This window comes from Trematomus bernacchii, unplaced genomic scaffold, assembly GCF_902827165.1.
Source record: "Trematomus bernacchii unplaced genomic scaffold, fTreBer1.1, whole genome shotgun sequence".
Classification (NCBI taxonomy): domain Eukaryota; kingdom Metazoa; phylum Chordata; class Actinopteri; order Perciformes; family Nototheniidae; genus Trematomus; species Trematomus bernacchii.
Window position 1 is genome coordinate 8560244 of NW_022987547.1, and position 18459 is coordinate 8578702.

At 38.0% G+C, this 18459-nt stretch overlaps 1 protein-coding gene across 2 annotated transcripts in view; it reads right to left on the bottom strand.

Moving 5' to 3' along the window:
- Window positions 1–17961, bottom strand: part of rasgrf2a (Ras protein-specific guanine nucleotide-releasing factor 2a) — a 32439-nt gene extending 14478 nt beyond the window's left edge. For both annotated transcript variants that reach the window (XM_034123590.1, XM_034123589.1), the window contains exons 1-4: window positions 17276–17961; window positions 4265–4371; window positions 1365–1512; window positions 975–1064 (exon numbers count right to left, since the gene is read on the bottom strand). In XM_034123590.1, the coding sequence (XP_033979481.1) occupies window positions 975–1064; window positions 1365–1512; window positions 4265–4371; window positions 17276–17554 (624 nt within the window). In that variant the 5' untranslated portion in view covers window positions 17555–17961. The remainder of the gene's footprint in view (window positions 1–974; window positions 1065–1364; window positions 1513–4264; window positions 4372–17275) is intronic.
- Window positions 17962–18459: the final 498 nt, after the last annotated feature.

Sequence of the window (18459 nt, forward strand, 5' to 3'; positions counted from 1 at the left end):
AAAGGGGCTGCAACGGATCTGATAAAAACTGATCCAGATTTGAACACTGTCCTGACGTCAGGACGGTGGCGCTACGGCTATTGGGCCAACTCAACCAATCAGGAGGAGACAGCCACGGCCATTGCCGTTCGAAAGCGCTGGAGACGCTGTAGTACATATGCCAGGCCTGTAGATGGTGCTGTTCTCACAGAATCTGCCCTTGCAAAAACAGAGCTAAAAAATGTCAAATTGAGCAAAATGAGGCATGGCTAAAATGCATGATCTGTTTGGTATTTTGAAAAAATATATATATATAAATATGCCTTATATAGGTATGGTCCTACACTATATTATTCAAATATAGCATGATAGGTCCACTTTAAGTAAAGTATGTGTAAGCAAGATGTACATAAAGGGGCAGTATCGTGCAGTATTTAACTATCGTTTATAACATTTTTGGATAGATATTACTTCTGCACTTGTGTGTATGTTATATTTTAATGCTTACAATTGTAAAGGTTGTGCTATTTTGAATGCCTTTCTATACTTACAATATAGATGGTTAAATCTATGGCAATTTATCATATTCTATACAATCATCATATGTTTGTAGTGTTGCTGTCTTGTGAGAACGACCTTTAAAGTAACATTTCTTTATGAGATCATAACTGAGCTGATTTTTTAAATAGGTTTTTAAATAGTTTATTATGCTTAAAAAGTAGAAGAATTAAGGAATATTTAATTCTTCAGAATATTGCAATAAAGATCAACACATCTGGAGATACATGGTTAACACTGGACAGGAAGGGTATAAAACATTATTCTGTTAACTATCTAAAGCTCAGATAATGAAGTAGAGTAAAACTCTAAATATTTCTCTCTGTTGTATTAAATGGAAATAAACAAGCAAACTACCTTGAATATAAACTCAAGTACAGTAGTTGAGGAAATGCATTGTGGAACCTGCATTCCAGCACTAGAAACCATCAATGTACCTTTTTGATCTTTTTAATATCTGGGTCTTCCTCCTCTTGGTTGTTGTGGTAAGGCTGCATCCTCTCCTTGGTTTTGTTCATCATAACAATCTGGCAACAACAGTCTCCATGTGAATACACGGGCCCAGAGGTTAAAACATTCATGAAACAGCTTTAGAGGCTGAAAACAACAAATATCTTGATGCATGATGAGGAAGTAATGTTCTGGGAATCACTGGAGCCCTGCTGTGTTTACATTTAAGAGACACATGCGCTCCAAACTCAAGTGCTTTCCCATCATGCCAGATGCATTGCATGCTTTGATCTGCATCCGAGTGTCTGAGCACATGCATGTGTGTGTGTGTGTTTATGTATGCATGCACACACAGATGTGGATGCACTCATGCATACCTCAGCTTTGAGCCTCTCGATCTCCGTGTCCTGGTCCTCCAGCTGAGTGCGGAGCTGATTGGCTGCGATCTTCTCCGTCTCCATGATTTGCACCAGGTGGATGTACTTCTGCATCAGGATCTCACGCTCGATGATGATGTCAGAGTAACTACAGCAAGCAAGTGGGGAAACGAGACGTGTGTGAGATAAATAAAACAAAGAGATTCATCTGACATGTTTATCACAAACTAGAATTGTATTTACATTTTCTTTTACCCAATACTCTTACTCCAATAAAATTCAGAGGGAATGATTGAACTCGTTACTACTCTAAATGTACTTAACACTTAGTTATTTAAAAGAAATATATATATATATATATATATATATATAAATAATATGCCTCAAATTGGCTCTTAAAATATTATAATAAGGAGTCGGATACATTCTGCATTATGAGTACTTTTGATATGAAGTGTATTTTGCTGATTATACTAAGATATGAATAAAAACACTTACTTATTCAAGTACTGTACTTTGAATGCATGTTTGTATATGTTATATAGTATTTTTTACCTAAATACTGTACTCAAGCAAGTACCATTTTGACCCAAGTGTACTTTACTTGAGTGTTTTTATAAATGTAAGAAACGTTATACTTCTACTCAAGGTGTCAGTAAAAAAAAACGGAATGTTATTCTATGATAATGATATACTATGAAAGGAGCAATTCTGAGCAATGAGTACCTTTACTTCTGATAGGTTACCATAAGTTCATTAGACTTTTATGTTTAATGAGTATTTTCAGACAACAGTTTAATGCCTTTATGCCTTTAACTGCCAGCGCCACCATTTGGTAGAGCTCATTTTGTGTCTTGATATCTTGTTGAAAAATAAATAAAAAAGTTTTACTCCATCTGATTCAGCCAGCTCTACCCTTTGGTTGACATGTTATGCACAAAACAACCTCTAGATGTCACTGTGGTTCGAACAGAAAGCCCTTCAGCTAACTTCAACTGAGAAAGTTATGCTAAAAATCACTCCTGAAGAAATCACTCTTTTTGGTCAACTTTTGTAAGGTAACCATATCATTTTGACATATTTTAGTGTCAGAGCACTTACTGAACATAATTAGATAACTTGATGCACAAATTAAGTTTTAACAAGGGTGTAATTATTTTTTGGAAAATATGCTCAACCAAACGGTCGAATTGGCCTTTTATGGTAAACTAGCAATATGACTTTTTCAGAGTTTCAGAGATGTTTTTCAATAAAATATGGTAAATAAATGGCTAGATTCATGGTAATATTACTAAATCTAGTACTGCCTTATGAGTCTCAGAGTGAAAGAGTGATAATAATTTATATAGCACCTTTCATGCATGGCATTCAGCCCAAAGTTGCACACAGATGAGCAAGTTAGGCCAACACAGGATATAGACATTTGCTGTTAGGCCAGTGGTTTCCTGTTAGGCCAATTCTCTCTGTGCATGTGGATAGTATGTAATTCTGTGCATGTGGATAGTATGTAATTCTGTGCATGTGGATAGTATGTAATTCTGTGCATGTGGATAGTATGTAATTCTGTGCATGTGGATAGTATGTAATTCTGTGCATGTGGATAGTATGTAATTTGTAATCCCTGTAATGCTACTGTATGATGTCCTTTTGTTGTTCTGTTTATGTTTTTAATGTTTCATGTGGAACCTACTTGAGCAGGTCTCCCTTGAAAAAGAGGTCAATGATCTCAATGGGATACAACCTGAATAAATAAAGGTTTGAAATGAAATGAAATGAATTCAGCATATACAGTAAGATGAGCAATTTTTTTTTTTATTATGAAAAACACTTTACATTACTTTTTTCCATTTTTTTATTTTTATTATCTTTTATGAATATATCTGATTGTATATATTGCTCATTTTCCATAAAAGAAACAAATGTATTTGAGTTTGTGTTTTATTTGAGTTTGATGCATACAAATACTGTACTGTATATGATGATTGTTGAAAATGCACTTTTACCATAGGGGCTCATAAAAGCAAAACTGTGTGGTCAGTAAAAAAAATTAAAATTGTTTGTGGTTATTTGTGTCCCATTTGATACAAAAATGCAAACAAATAATTTTTCCATCGCTTTTTTCTTGGTCTGGCCATTAAAGGGTTATTTATATTTTTTATTTACTTTTAGGTATCTGAGAACTTCTTCTCTCCGTCAAAAAGTAAACACCTGACATTATGTGTGATATGTCTTCCTGAAATATGAAATAAAGCTGGTTTGCTTTATATTTTCTCCTGAATGTTCACATAGAGAAATAAACAGAGTGAAAAGAGAGGACTAGAGGTCGAGTGGCTAGATCAGGTCTGTGATGTAACCGGTGTAACCATACAGCACCAGTGTGACCTAAATGTGAACCGCTGCGAGCAGAACACGTCCACGTTCACACACACAACACACACACTCTTAGATGTTAAACAAATATGGAATAACACGTGGTCGTTATGTCAAACGTGCATCAGCACAAAAGCCAAGCAGAGAGTAGAAAAACTGAGAGTTATTCAACACCTTATGTCATGAAAGATAAAGAATAACTGTGTGTTGTGTATGAAAAACACTTCATTTGTAAGGAGATGACCATGGTGGATGAAGTATTCAGATCCTTTACCTTAGTAAAAGTATTAATATCATAACATAACATACTCCATTACAGGTAAAGTACTGGTTCTGCATTAAAATGTTGCCAGTTACTGATGTCTGATTATTTTATTATTAGTTTGTTAGTACTGGAACTTTAAGCTTTTTACTGTTGTTGCATCTTGAGGTAGAAATACAATATGTTGTTCAAAATCAAGTACACTACTGAATAAAAGTACACCACTATAAAATTAAACCTTAGTGAAATTCTTTATTTAGTGTTTTACCTGGCCTGCTGCACAGACTCCACCCACTCGTTGCAGTCGGACTCTTCCTCCGTCCGCAGCTCCAGAGGTTTCTGTCCATCGTGGCCAAAAACCACCAGGAAGTAGTGCTGCAGAAGAGACACAAATACAACATAGTTAAATTATTTTATTTTTATAAAACATGTGCAGGAGAATGATTCAATTTCTAATATGCATTTCTTATAATTTCTAATATGCATTTCTTATAAGATTCATATTGACATGAGGTGAGAATGAGCAAAGGTGCTGTTGATATAAAGTACACACAACACCATTAATGTTTTTAAACTTTTGGATATAATTTGACTTAATCAGGATCAACCTTTTTTTGCCAGGAAGACAAGAGCTATAATACACTCACTGGCTGAACATGTGTATTGGTTACACATGTTCAACTGCCCGTTAACGCAAATATCTAAATCAGCCAATCACATGGCAGCAACTTAATGCATTTAGACATGGTCAAGACGACCTGGTGAAGTTCAAACAGAGCATCAGAATTGGGAAGAAAAGGTGATTTAAGGGCCAGACGGGCTGGTCTGTTTCAGAAACTGCTGATCTACTGGGATTATCACGCACAACCATCTCTAAGGTTTACAGAGAATGGTCCGAAAAAAGGGAAAATATCCAGTGTGCGGCAGTTCTCTGGGCGAAAATGCCTTGTTGATGCCAGAGGTCAGAGGAGAATGGCCAGACTGATAGAAAGGCAACAGTAACAAAAATAACCACTAGTTTCAACCAACGCACAACACAGGAAACCTTGAAGCAGATGGGCTACAGCAGCAGAAGACCACACCGGGTGCAAATTCTGTCAGCTAAGAACAGGAAACTGAGGCTACAATTCACACGGGCTCCCCAAGACTGGACCCTAGAAGATTGGAAAAATGTTGCCTGGTATGATGAGTCTCGATTTCTGCTGCTACATTCGGACGGTAGGGTCAGAATTTGGCGCAAACAACATGAAAGCATGGATCCATCCAACGGTTCAGGCTGGTGTAAAGGTGTGGGGGATATTTTCTTGGCATACTTTGGGCCAATAGTACCAATTGAGCATGGTTTAAACAACACAGCCGACCTGAGTATTGTTGCTGACCATGTCCATCCCTTTATGACCACAGTGTACCACTCACTAACACATCTAGTGTTAAACCATCAATAAACAGTTGGGTTATACTTCTTTATACACACCGTTTATTGTGTTTATTGTATTTTTATTGAGTTCTACATTTTAAAAACACTATTACCTCTTGGGTAAGGACTTACTCAGCAGTCTTGTTCATTATAAGTGAAAACCAGTGAGAGAGTGGGTTATTGTCTTCCAGTGTCTTTTATCCATCATCGCTTTAACTTCCAGTAAAGACACTAACTGTATTCTCCTCCATCACTCAGTGTTTCCCATTTTACATTCAACAAAACTCCATCCGTCATTTTAATTTGATCAAGAGAAGCTTAAAAATCACCAACATCAATATCAACAATGCATGAAACAGTGACTCACAGCAACATGGGAGATTAACTTAAATAGTGCTTATAATACCATGTGTGGAGCCACAGCACTCTGATAGTAAAAAATGCTGAATATACCAGAGCTAAGTGCAATGTCATCACTACAACCTTGGTGTTATTATGATTACTGTGAGGATCGATGCTTCCTGCTGCAACATTAATGTCTATTGCATTAAAATGATACAGTAACCTGATCCTCGTAGATCAACACAGCCATACCTTTGGTGCCTTGTTGTTCAAAGAATCAACAAACAATGCAGTGTTGTTTAGCAGACAGCCCTCACTTCCTGATCATGAAACTTGACAGATATTGTTTCAAGGTAGAAAGCAGAAGTCCAAATTTCAAAGCAGCGTTACCTTGCATACTTTTGTCGAGTCTCAACAACAAGACATGCGCATCACAAATCTCATACATAGCAATGAATCAAAGATTAAGGAGACATTAAAGCTACATTTGTAACATGTTATACAATTCAAAAAGTACTCATGTCATACTCATGTTTTATTATGAGCAAACCTTTTGCCAGCTGCTTCACTTTCCTCAACGTAAAAAGAACAAATGATAAATGTGACTTGCTGCAATATTTAGGCTCAACAGGGACTTTGTTTCAATCATTAATTCATCCATTTACCAACTTATGTTTAAATCATGGTATGCACAATTTAAAAAGTACACACACACACACACACACACACACACACACACACACACACACACACACACACACACACACACACACACACACACACACACACACACACACACACACACACACACACACACACACACACACACACACACACACACACACACACACACACACACACACACACACACACACACACACACACACACACACACACACACACACACACACCACACACACACACACACACACACACACACACACACACCACACACACACACACACACACACACACACACACACACACACACACACACACACACACTTCCCCTTTCTCCTACAGAGCTGGTTGTAACACCAAATATATGTAACACACAATGTTTCACTACATCCAAAGACATAATGGAAATAAGCACAGACAGTAATGACTACATTAATATTGTTCTCCAGAATCAGCAGAATCTGAACAGACAGGTCAACAACTGAGATATTGTGAGCATCACAAAGAGCCACCACAAACATTATATAATCCTTTTCCCTAATACACTGCACACAGATGAGCATGCATAGCATGGACAGCAGATTTCAAACGGTATAAATACTTGTTTTATTAGTTATAAAAGTTATATGGAAAAAGCATACAATAAAAAAAAAACTTACTTGCAATTGTTGATAGAGAGTTAGCTAAACATAAAGAAATGTAGCTATTTTTCTGCTGATAAAGAAATAATTGTATGCATTTTGGTAGATTTGCCTATTGAAAAGTAAGCCATGCATTGAAGGCAGTAACTTGCTGCATATATATTTTTTGCATTGCATTTAACATCTGACAGTATACTTTACACTGAGGCTGCTGCATGGAGAAAGTAGGCCTGTATAGTAATGATGTAACGATAAGCGGGTGAGAGACACTTGCTAGCGTGTGCCTGCTACGGACCAGAGAGGCTTAAGGGCTTGTTTGTTTGTGTGTGTGCGTGCATGAATGCATGTGTGTTTGTGTGTGTGTTGGGGGGAGGGGAGGGGTTACATAACCATCAGGGCTCGTACAGCTCCTCGCATTGCTAATGCGGCTTGCTCGGCCACAAGCCTGCTCTAAGCTAGAGGATAACAATGAGAGGGACGGACAGACAGACACAGGGAGCTTTAAGCCAAGCATCGCCCCGCACTCAGCCTCACTACGCCGCGTCACAAAAATCATCATCTCATCTGTCTGCCGTGCACAGACACTAATGTACGAGCTCCTGCTTGGTTTCTCACAATGTTTGAGACTCACTTACAACACGACCCGCAGGACATTGGTTTTGTTTTTGAATTATTTCGCTTCACATCTCCTCCACTTACAGAGAGAGCATAAGACAAACACTCATGAAGAACATGCATCAAAGCCCGATATCTCTTCCCTCTGTGCCATAGAGTTGCACCGTGTCCAAGAACTATAAAAAACACATCTCACTGGTTGACATGTTCCTGAATGACCATGAACTCACACACACTGTACTTTGAAAATAGTCCTCATCACATTTCCTTCTGTCTGCTATGATACAAGACTACAGTGACCAGGGGCCTCATTTATAAAGGGATATACGCTCAAAAAATGCCGTACGCCAGTTTCTACGCAATGTTTGCGATTTATAAAATACTAACTTGACGGGAAAATGTGCGGTCCTCCACGCAAACTGTAACCCATGCGTACGCACTAAGCACAACAACGGGAGAGACGAGAAACTGCGACACCGTTGGCAGAAGGAAGAATGGAGAGAAATATGTGGAAATAAATAAAATGTTACCTCTCATTTATCATATGAAGAATTCATTTTCAAACATTGATTAATGCCAATCTTAAAATGATTAAACAAACGCCTGTTTGAGACTCCTCAGTGCACACAAAAACATAACTTGGGGAAATAAATAAATACGGATATGTTATTTAAAACCACCTTGAATATGTTGTGTTAATGTTATGAAATGTTTTCTCATAAATGATGCGGTAAGCAGGAGGACAGAATAACGTCTAAACTGACGCCGTTTTGCATTTCTATAGGTTGTAGATACGAGCATGGTTTTATATACTATCACGTTTAATCGTGTTTTATGCCGTTTGCCAAGACTTGATAAGTCGCTCGTAAAACACAGGAGGTATGGAAACTAAGAACACCATGTGCGGTAAATTGTACAGCTAATATAACACAACACATTAGTTGTATTTCCTTTAACTGGTGGATTATGGATATATAGTTGCTGATCGACAGCTGGAACACAAACCACCAAATACAACAAAATAATTCAGATCCAGTCGTCATGACTCCACTCCGGAGGGATTCCCCGATCATTTCTTACAGTTTCTCATCAAGGGGGTGTCTCCTGTCCCCGGGACAAACACACTGCCTGAGGAAGGTTATGTGTATTTTTTTTGTCATTAACTTTTTTCGGACCACTTATTTATTTATTTTGGTGACGATCCGACCTCCATGCTGCTACTCTGGTTCAAACTGCATCCACCAAACAATATGATTTATCTCGACCTCCCCAAAATAACCAAAATCTGACACGGTGTGAGATGTCTTTTTTAGCTGTTCGGTCGTAATTTCCTGCGATCTTCTTCATGCAGTCAGTCAAAAATGAATGAATGAATGGGCGTTTCTTTGACTATTTATAGGCAAATATGGGCGTTACGTGAAGCCTGCAAAAGCTGCGCCGCATTTCGAGTCGATTGTGATTTATCAAGGGAAACAGGCGTATGAAGTGCCGGTACGCACTTCCCTCACCGGTACGCAATGTTTTGTGAATCGGAAAATGTCGGAAAATCTCTGTACCTATTTTTTTGCTTTGTACTACGTAAGCAACCTTCTCACGTCAATCCTACGCAAGGCGTTATAAATGAGGCCCCAGCTGTTTTAGGAAGGTACTGAGCCTTTTTAAGTGTTCTTTTTTGAAGTGTAGTTTATTAAGATGTATGTCTTAAGTATGTACCAGTGGGGTTGGATCTGAAAAGCCACAACATTGAAAGTATTGGGAGACTTTCCAACTCACTGTAGAAACATGGTATCCTAAATGGCACCTGGGTCTTCCAGGTATAGATGAGACCAGACTTAACTATTTAATTTATGCTTTTTTAGTTAATTTCAATGTTCAATTTTTTTTTATGAAAGAATTATGGAATTGATTTCCTCTTATTTTCTTTTTATTCAAGAAGCAAGTGTGTTTAAGTAGTACAGTGGAAACTAGTATCAAGATTAGAGGCCACTTTGTAGACCAACAGGTACACACACACACACACACACACACACACACACACACACACACACACACACACACACACACACACACACACACACACACACACACACACACACACACACACACACACACACACACACACACACACACACACACACACACACACACACACACACACACACACACACACACACACACACACACACACACACACACACACACACACACACACACACACACACACACACACACACACACACACACACACACACACACACACACACACACACACACACACACACACACACACACACACACACACCAATTTGGCCCATTGTTTGGAGGGATGAACACAAGTATTGCTCCCAGATAGACAGGCATATCCACTCTGAGTACAGTTAAAGGTGGGCTACAAATAGCACAGGGACCAGCAGGGTGTAGTGGAGTCTGTGTGCAGTGGTGTTGGCTCTGTATTCAGACAGTGACTGCAGGCAAAAGGACCAGAAAGGAGGCTATTCTTAGTCGAGCACAGCAGCCTCCCAGAGCCACGCCACACGTTAGCTACAAACTCAGACAGGACTGCATGTTCAGACAGAATCCTGCTTTAGTATTCATTTAAATGCAACTTCTAACAATAACATAATTGGTTTTAATTGAAAACACTCAACTGTTCTCATATATCAGAATCAAGTTTATTGCCAGGTACGTTTACACATCCAAGGAATTTGCTTTAGTGTATGATGGAGTAAACAAAAACCACATGAGGAAATAAGGTGTAAGAGAAGGTCAAAAATATAACGATTATACAAAATAAATATTTTTGAAAAACTATAAAGCATTAAAATAAAAAATAAAGACAAGTATTTACACCAAATGTAAATAAACAAAATAAACAAAAAAACGAAGTACAATGAATAAATGAGCAACTGCAGTATATTGTATCTTAAAATGGAGGGCTGTTCAGATTATATATTTCTATAACTGTAAGAGTAAAGCTGTCAAACCCAAAGAATTGCAAACAATATTTTAAAAGTCTAACTTAGCACACGTCTCATAATCGTATCCCCTCATGTTGTCCATCACAGATCGCCCCTTTTCGTTTATATAAGTGCAAAATTACATTAGCCACTCCAACTATCAACCCTTGTCGCCATGGAAACACATCAGTCAGATAGCCTATAGTGGGCAGCAGCATTAGCATAAAGCTAAAACAGTGGGCAGGAGGAAGAACATTTTTTACAAAAGACTTCAAATGTGGTCAGACCTTACAAAATAAAAGTAACAATTCAGTTTATTTAAAGGGGCCCTATTATGCTCAGTTTCAGGTTCATATTTGTATTTTGTGCAACTCTGACATGCTTTAATGTTCAAAAAGGTTTCTCATACTGCCTGTGCTGCAGCAACTCTTTTCACCCTCTGTCTGAAACCAGAGCCCAGTCTGCTCTCATAGGTTAGCTGGCCGGCTCTGTTTGATTGGTCAACCACTTAGAGATGTCCCACCCCTTAGCCTTTCATGTACAATGTTTTGCTTGCCAATAGTAGCGCAAGTGTTACGTAGTGATGTCATTGTGTTACTCAAGTTTACAAAGGAGTCCAATGGAGGCGTTTCAGACAGGGGGCGGGGTGTGTGGGAGAGAAACTCCTTCTGGAGGGAACACAGGGATTTATGCTTTTATGCATTTAGATTAATGCTTGAATTGATCATAATTCAGGGTCTTACATAGATCACTGCCTTATTGTCTGTATATGTTCTGACATGATGTAAGTACAATACATGCTCAGAAACAACCATAGGTTTCACTGAGTTACTTTGAGCCTGCATTTTAATGTTTGCAGTGAATTAAGCACCAACTCACAGCAGAGAGTTATATTGTCACTCACTGTTGTTTATACGCAACAGCCCATTTATCTCAGACTAATCCAATTAAGAGGGATGTGGTGAGTGAGGTTCAGTGAGTAAACACTACTGTAGCTTTCCAGAACAACATTGAAACTGATGTAAACAACTCCATGTGGATTAATACTTGTTATGGTATTTGTGGGTATTTAGTTGTTTATTTTGTCTCGCATATCCACAAGCACTAATAAGAAACCAATAATGCAGCGGCAGAGGTGAAACATTTCTCAGACAACAAAAATATACTGCCTTTATACTGTATAACATCACAGTGAAAACAAAGAATGGCAGCTCTCCCTTTCACCGGCTTTACAAATAAGATTTGCCACAAAAAGATGGTACCTGGCGTATAACACAACTGAAGTCTTGTACAATCATCTACCCAGAAGAACTCATAACAAAAATGTGCCTTTACGCTTCATATAATGAACAATAAAAGAAGTACGTTTATCTTAACAAAACGATGAAAGCAAATAATAGCCATAATAATTTAAAATGACATGTGGAATGTGAGTACGTACTGATAATTATACATCCAATTTATACTTCAGCTCCACTACTATATTGGAGGACACTATTGTACTTTTAACTGAACAATATTTATTTAAATTTTAGTCGCTTTGATTTTAGATACAACACATTACCACATAGAATTTTCCACTGAGTGGTAATGATAATTGTATTTTAGTTAAGCAATATACAATAATATGAATATATATATCATGAAATATTTTACTTTGAATATCAATCAGCAACTATTCAAATAGACAACTTCTTTTGCATAGTTTAATCTAATTCTTTGAATTTGTAAACCTCACAATATACTGCGATTCATGTTTTTGAATTTGCAAAGCCGAATCGGAAGATTTAACTTCACAAAGATGAGTATAAATAAAATATTTAAGTGTTCTAAATGTAACCATTGTGAAGTGATTAACTGACTGTTCGGTGGACCGTTTCCTATTATATTTGTATTTTTATGGCTTTTATTTGCTAAAATAAATAATTCCTCATTAAAGTCACTCACTCTCAGTAGTTCAAATCTAACTGCAAATAAAATAAGGACGAGAGGAACACTGAAGACATCACAGACCTGATCACAGACATGTTAATGAACAGCATTATTATGACCAGACACAGGAACAGGACACTGAATATTTCATATCTGTGCAGAGACTGGACATCAAATGAGCCGAGTTACCAATTTCACAAGAGTACTTTGATACTCTCTGATGTTTTATCCGACTTTAATGTTGCTGCATTAGAAACCGGCTTTAGATCGAGCTCACACTGGCCTCCATCAGCCGGAGATCAAACAATGAGTCTCTGTGTGTCGTGATTCTAGAGAGGCTTCTGTTAGTCTGGATGTTATGAGTTTCTTCTGACACAGAACTGCATCTCTACGCATACAAACTATGGTAAAATGGCAATTAAAAGTTAATTAAAGTATTCATGTTCTTACAGCTGTATTCTCTGTAGCTCCTACAGTTAGTTGATTCAAAAATGAAACTACTTTGATAATGGATTAATCGTAAAAATGCCAAACACTTGATGGTTCCTCAGTGGCTTTTGCTGCATTATGCCTTATAGATATTTTATTTTCCTTTTGCTTTGACAAAACAAGACATTTGATGAAGTCATCTGGAGTTTAGGAATAATTGTGATGTACATTTTCAGATTTCTGATTGTTAAGGAATAAACAATACATTAAGAAATCAGAACCAACTCCGGTTTACACATACAAGGACAAATAACAAGACAAATTAAGATGAATACTAAAAGCAGATAACAAATCATTAAAACATGTTAACAGGAAATGTAAATGTAGAAAAATGGGAATACAATAACAATATGTCAAAGTACTGTGAAAAATGTTTGCATTAGATTTAGTGGAAGGGCTGTGCTGTTTCATAAGTGGTAGTATTGTGCAGAAACATGAACTACTATCACTTTTCATGTGTACAATTCATTGGGTTTTCCCAGTACAAACTTGTATCACTCCTTTCACTCCCACCAGAAGTGAAACACTTTGGCCTTCAAACAACATGTCATTGTACTTTTCTAACCTAACCTGACCTGAAGCCTTATTAAATGACTTCTTTAGAGGGTGTTGAATCTGGCTTGTGTGTACTGTCCCCTCTGGTTTCCTGCTGGCAGTGCTGACCTCAGAGCAGACAGCCCCCCCGCACCTCTAATGCCAAACTGTCACCCTGCATGGCATGGGTCAGCCTTACCCACCTCTGTCATAGAGAAACACCAAAAAAAGAGCCGTTACAGATGCTGAAAATCCTTCTCTTTTTGGTTGTAGCTCATGAAAACTTATTTCCTAAACTGTAAGTCCGTCTTTGAATTATCTTAAAACAAGCATTTGCAACTCCAAATGCAAATCAAATTGTTGTCTGAAGTCTACATTCATATCATGTGTTTCTAGTGACTGTGTTCTTTATTTTCAGTAGTACATTCTCGAAGTGAGTTTAATTATTTAGAAAATCGTTTAGGCAGTCTTATTGCATTAACAGAGGAATGGTTTCTACTTGTTTTAGAAGTTTTTAAGATACCAATACAAATGACTTTATATGAGGAGATCTTTTACATGGCCTAACAAAAAGGAACCCTGAAATCTACATGAAGAAAGAGGAAGAACTTCTACTCGTAATGGTTCATGATTTCTATGTTGCATTATGAAACATGACATCACACTCTATACAAGTGTGCGTGTTTAAAATGATACTGACAGATTTCACTCTTCTTCGTCTGCCTCCTGCTAACGATACCTCTCTGGTAACAGGTTTTACATGTGAGCTGCAAAAGTCCAACAACACAAAACACTCTACTCTGGGAAAATGTTCTTTTAAAAAGGCCTGTAATGAAACAAATGAACAATGACAATGTGCAACAAAAAAACAACCAGAGGCAAACTGGGTATTTGGAGTAAAAACTGCCCTCCTTGTTCTTTTCCCGGCCAAGTACAATTACTGAAAACTCCTTTATCTGCAGAGATGCAGTGATGAGTGTTTCTCTGCGGGAGAAAGGACCAGGTGTTGCTGCAGGGAAACTACAATGGACACATACCGACTCTGCTGAGAATACAGTGATTGCTCTCAAGTGGGGATGCACAGACGATCAACCCAGACTGAATTTATAAGGGGATTTTTAGGTGTTGAAAAAAAAAGAAGATGAATTTGAGGTTTCCCCAAAGTGTGCCTTTTCGGTTTGTACGAACATATTTGGGTGGGGGGGAGAATTGAACTTCTTATTTTTCTTTCTAAAGAAGCAGGACTCTCCCAACTGTTACTAGTTCCTTGGAACACTCCCTTTGACTAAACAACATGTTGGAGCTCTGCAAGTACAAGTGTTTTCCAGGATTTAATGCAAATGTGGGAAAAATGTCTGTTGTATGAAGCCTTTTGTGTCTGATTGTCTTTGTCAAGTTTCATGTCGATTTATCCAATAGTTGGTAAGGACCACCAAAGTCATCTCAATTAGTTTACTGGAGAATATGAGTGTCTTTACAAAATGATGTGCCAATCTATCCAATAGTTATGAGATTTCCCCTCTATATTGCAATGATGAGAAGCATCCCTGTTGGACAGTGTTTACCAATTTAAACATTTAATTTCAGCAGAGACATTGATTTTCACAATATGGCGGGGCATGAGGGAAATTAGCAGTATGTCAATGTTACAGAGAAATATTGTCAGAGGTGCTAACTTCTCTGTAACAGCAGCTTTGCTTTCTGATGTGATGCAGACTACATTTTAGCACACATCCAAATCACCTAGTTGAGCCATTGTACCTTAGTCTCCACTATAATATAAAGCCCCCAACACATTTTAAATATGTATAAAAAGGGAATTTCAAAAAGGGATGCACTCTTTGCTAAAGGCAGTGATAAATCCCTAACAGTAATCCATGTACTGACATATTGGACCCATTACCTCATGTTGGATTGTGATGAGGAAAATAAAGCTCCGATACAGAGACAGGAATATCGTTCTTTTATAGACAAAAACCTTAATAACCTGTAGTGCACACAAAAATATGTAATCTCTTTTATATAAACAGCTCTCACAGGGGGAAGCCTGAAATGAAATAAAACTATGAGGTAGGAATACAATTAAAGAAACTCCCTTGTCAGACTACCTCTCTTCAATAACAATAAAAAAGGACATTTTTAAAACAATATTCATTACATAACTGCAATATGTTTTGTAGTGATAGGCAGAGTCTTATTTTTCATTAATAAGGTAGGAAAGTATTTGTGTTCTCTTCACGATCTCTCACAGTTTTAAAATGTCAATAAAATGAAATACATAGACTTGAGAACAGACTTATTAGGGCAGTTTCAATGACAAATGTAACTCCATACTTGCAAAAGAATCACCCCAAAAATGGGAACAAAGTGTAGGCGGACAATGTCCAAAAAGTATATATAGTATGGTTTTATTCTGCCTCTAAAAAATGTGAAGTCATGACTGAGTCGGGGTGTCATAAGCAGCATTTCTCCAAAGAGGCATGACAGATAACCTGCATTTTGATGAGAACATTAGATTCAAGTGCTATTATAGTTTTGAAAATAAACACTCATCTATATCACGCCTGCTGCTGATGAGATGAAACACATCTTCAGAGCCTGCAGCAGCACAATATGGGTCATTTAAAATTAGCTCTCAGAGAACAGATATTTTCATAGGGGCTAACTGTGTTGACAACTCAAGTGTATCAATAGTATCAGGCCCTTTATGTCTACATCTATACAGACAATCTTTATATAGGACGTGTTACTTTGCACACGATACAGAGTACAGGATCTCACAGCAATACAAGAGACTGGTGTGATATGTTCAGGAACGTATTATGTAAATGACTATACTGCAGAACATGAAGTTGTACATAAGAGAAGTCTGTATAAACTCAATAGAGGAGGATCAAGTGAACCTTAGAGCTCAAATGTTTTTTCAAATAATCAGTGGACCGAAACTGAAACAGCACCGGTTTAGATAGAAGTCATTTGTAGGAAAAATCCACTCAGATGTGAATATTTTCTTTAAGTTTAGGGTTTTAGACTTTAAGCCAAACATAACATGAAACTACAACACAGAGTTTATAATCAGGTAGACTCTAGCTGAGAAAATATCTTATTGAAGTCTGTAGACCGTAACACTTTTTGATATTATAAATAATTCATATTTGTAGTGATTACAAATGTAAAACTCTAGGCTTTTAAAGACAAAGGCGTATAAACAAACTGTATGATACTTTAATTTCTTACATTATTATTCTGTTTTTACCTATAGTATTATAGTGAAACTATTTCACAACCTTTAACTGTTCTCTAATAATATTTTTGAATAATTGTCACTGAAGATATATACAATTTATAGTAGTGCATGTCCTTTTCTTGTATGTTGGGTTCCTGGCTGCTTTGCACTTAAATGAATTTGTCAGAATCACAGAAGTGCTGAAAATGTGCATTCTGAATGTAGAGGAAATACTATTGTAGAAGTGGAAACAAACACAGATCAATGCATACAACGTTGGCCGAAAGGAAGCAAATGAGGCTCAAGAGGAAACATTTATTTAAAAAGAAAAAGGAATAACTTAATTACCTAAATCACAAAGAAATACAACAGCACCCTTATTTAATTTTTAACTGTGCTCCATCTCCACTGCCCCCTGTCTCCCGCTCTCTTTAGTGGGGCTCACCTGCTGTTTCTCCACCGGCTCCTTGCTGATGGCGGAGACTTTGGGTGCAGGTGCCCGCTCGCACGTGCATCCCTCCAGCAGGTATATCCCGGAGGGTCTCGAGCTTTGGTCGTTCTCGAAGTAGAAGAGCACGTTCTGGTAGAGGGCAAAGTACTTCTCGGTCCAGCGGCTGTTCTCCGTGGTCTTCTTGCTCAGGAAGCCGCGCTTTGAGCCCTCTTTACGGGCAACCACAGACAGAAACAGAGCGTGGCCCTCGTTGTACCGCACGCCCTTCTGCATTTTATGTCCACCCGGATTTAGGTTTTTATTTTAGGTGCCAACTTTCAAACAGTAACCCGAGGCATCACATCACATCCCCACTAGGCGCTCACTGCCGTGGGTAGAACGCGCTTCAAAACTCCGTTAGCAGGGAAAGGTAATCCAGGTTTACCATGGTACAAAAAGTTAGTCCGCGGTGCAGCTCACATCACACTCAGCAGCTCACTGCCAGATTACAGCTCTAATGTCGGCTTTCCCAGAAAAAGCAGAGCCTGCAGGAAACACTTCAGCATGCTCCAAAGTTTGCAGGAGTTACCTGCGAAAATGTATCAAAACGAGAAAGCTTATCGTCCCGGCAGCGACGCAAAACAGAAATAGATTGAGGGAACAGACGGTGAAAACAGAATCACGATGGAGATCAACGGTAATCGGCTTTGACACCAATTTAAAGAGACAGGTCGCTGCAGCCTGCCGCTGCGCCTCACAGGAGCGCACGAGCCCAGGAACGCCCCAAGGTGCAGGGGCGCGTGAAGGGGCCAAAAGTGTACACTAGTATCACAGTGAGGCGTTTTGGCTGACATCCATGTTGGATTAAAGGAGCGATACACATATTTTCTTTAGCTTTTTGTTTGTTCAATTGTTTTTTGTCTGTTGCATTCGTCACTCTCGTCCAAACTGGACAAAAACAAATCTCTTTTTAAAGCAGTTTCAGTCCAAATGTTTTTCTAAAGCAGTCTCAGTCCAAATGTCTTTTTGAAGACTAAAGCTTATTTGAGGTTTTAGCAGTCTGAGCTGGACAAATCAAATAAAGGTTACAGTAATTTAAGTGCATTACTTTTTCGTTTTGTGTCTCACAAGTATCTCAAAACAACGTATGATGACATTCACTTGTTTTTTCTATCTCCAACTACTTAACCTTCATATTA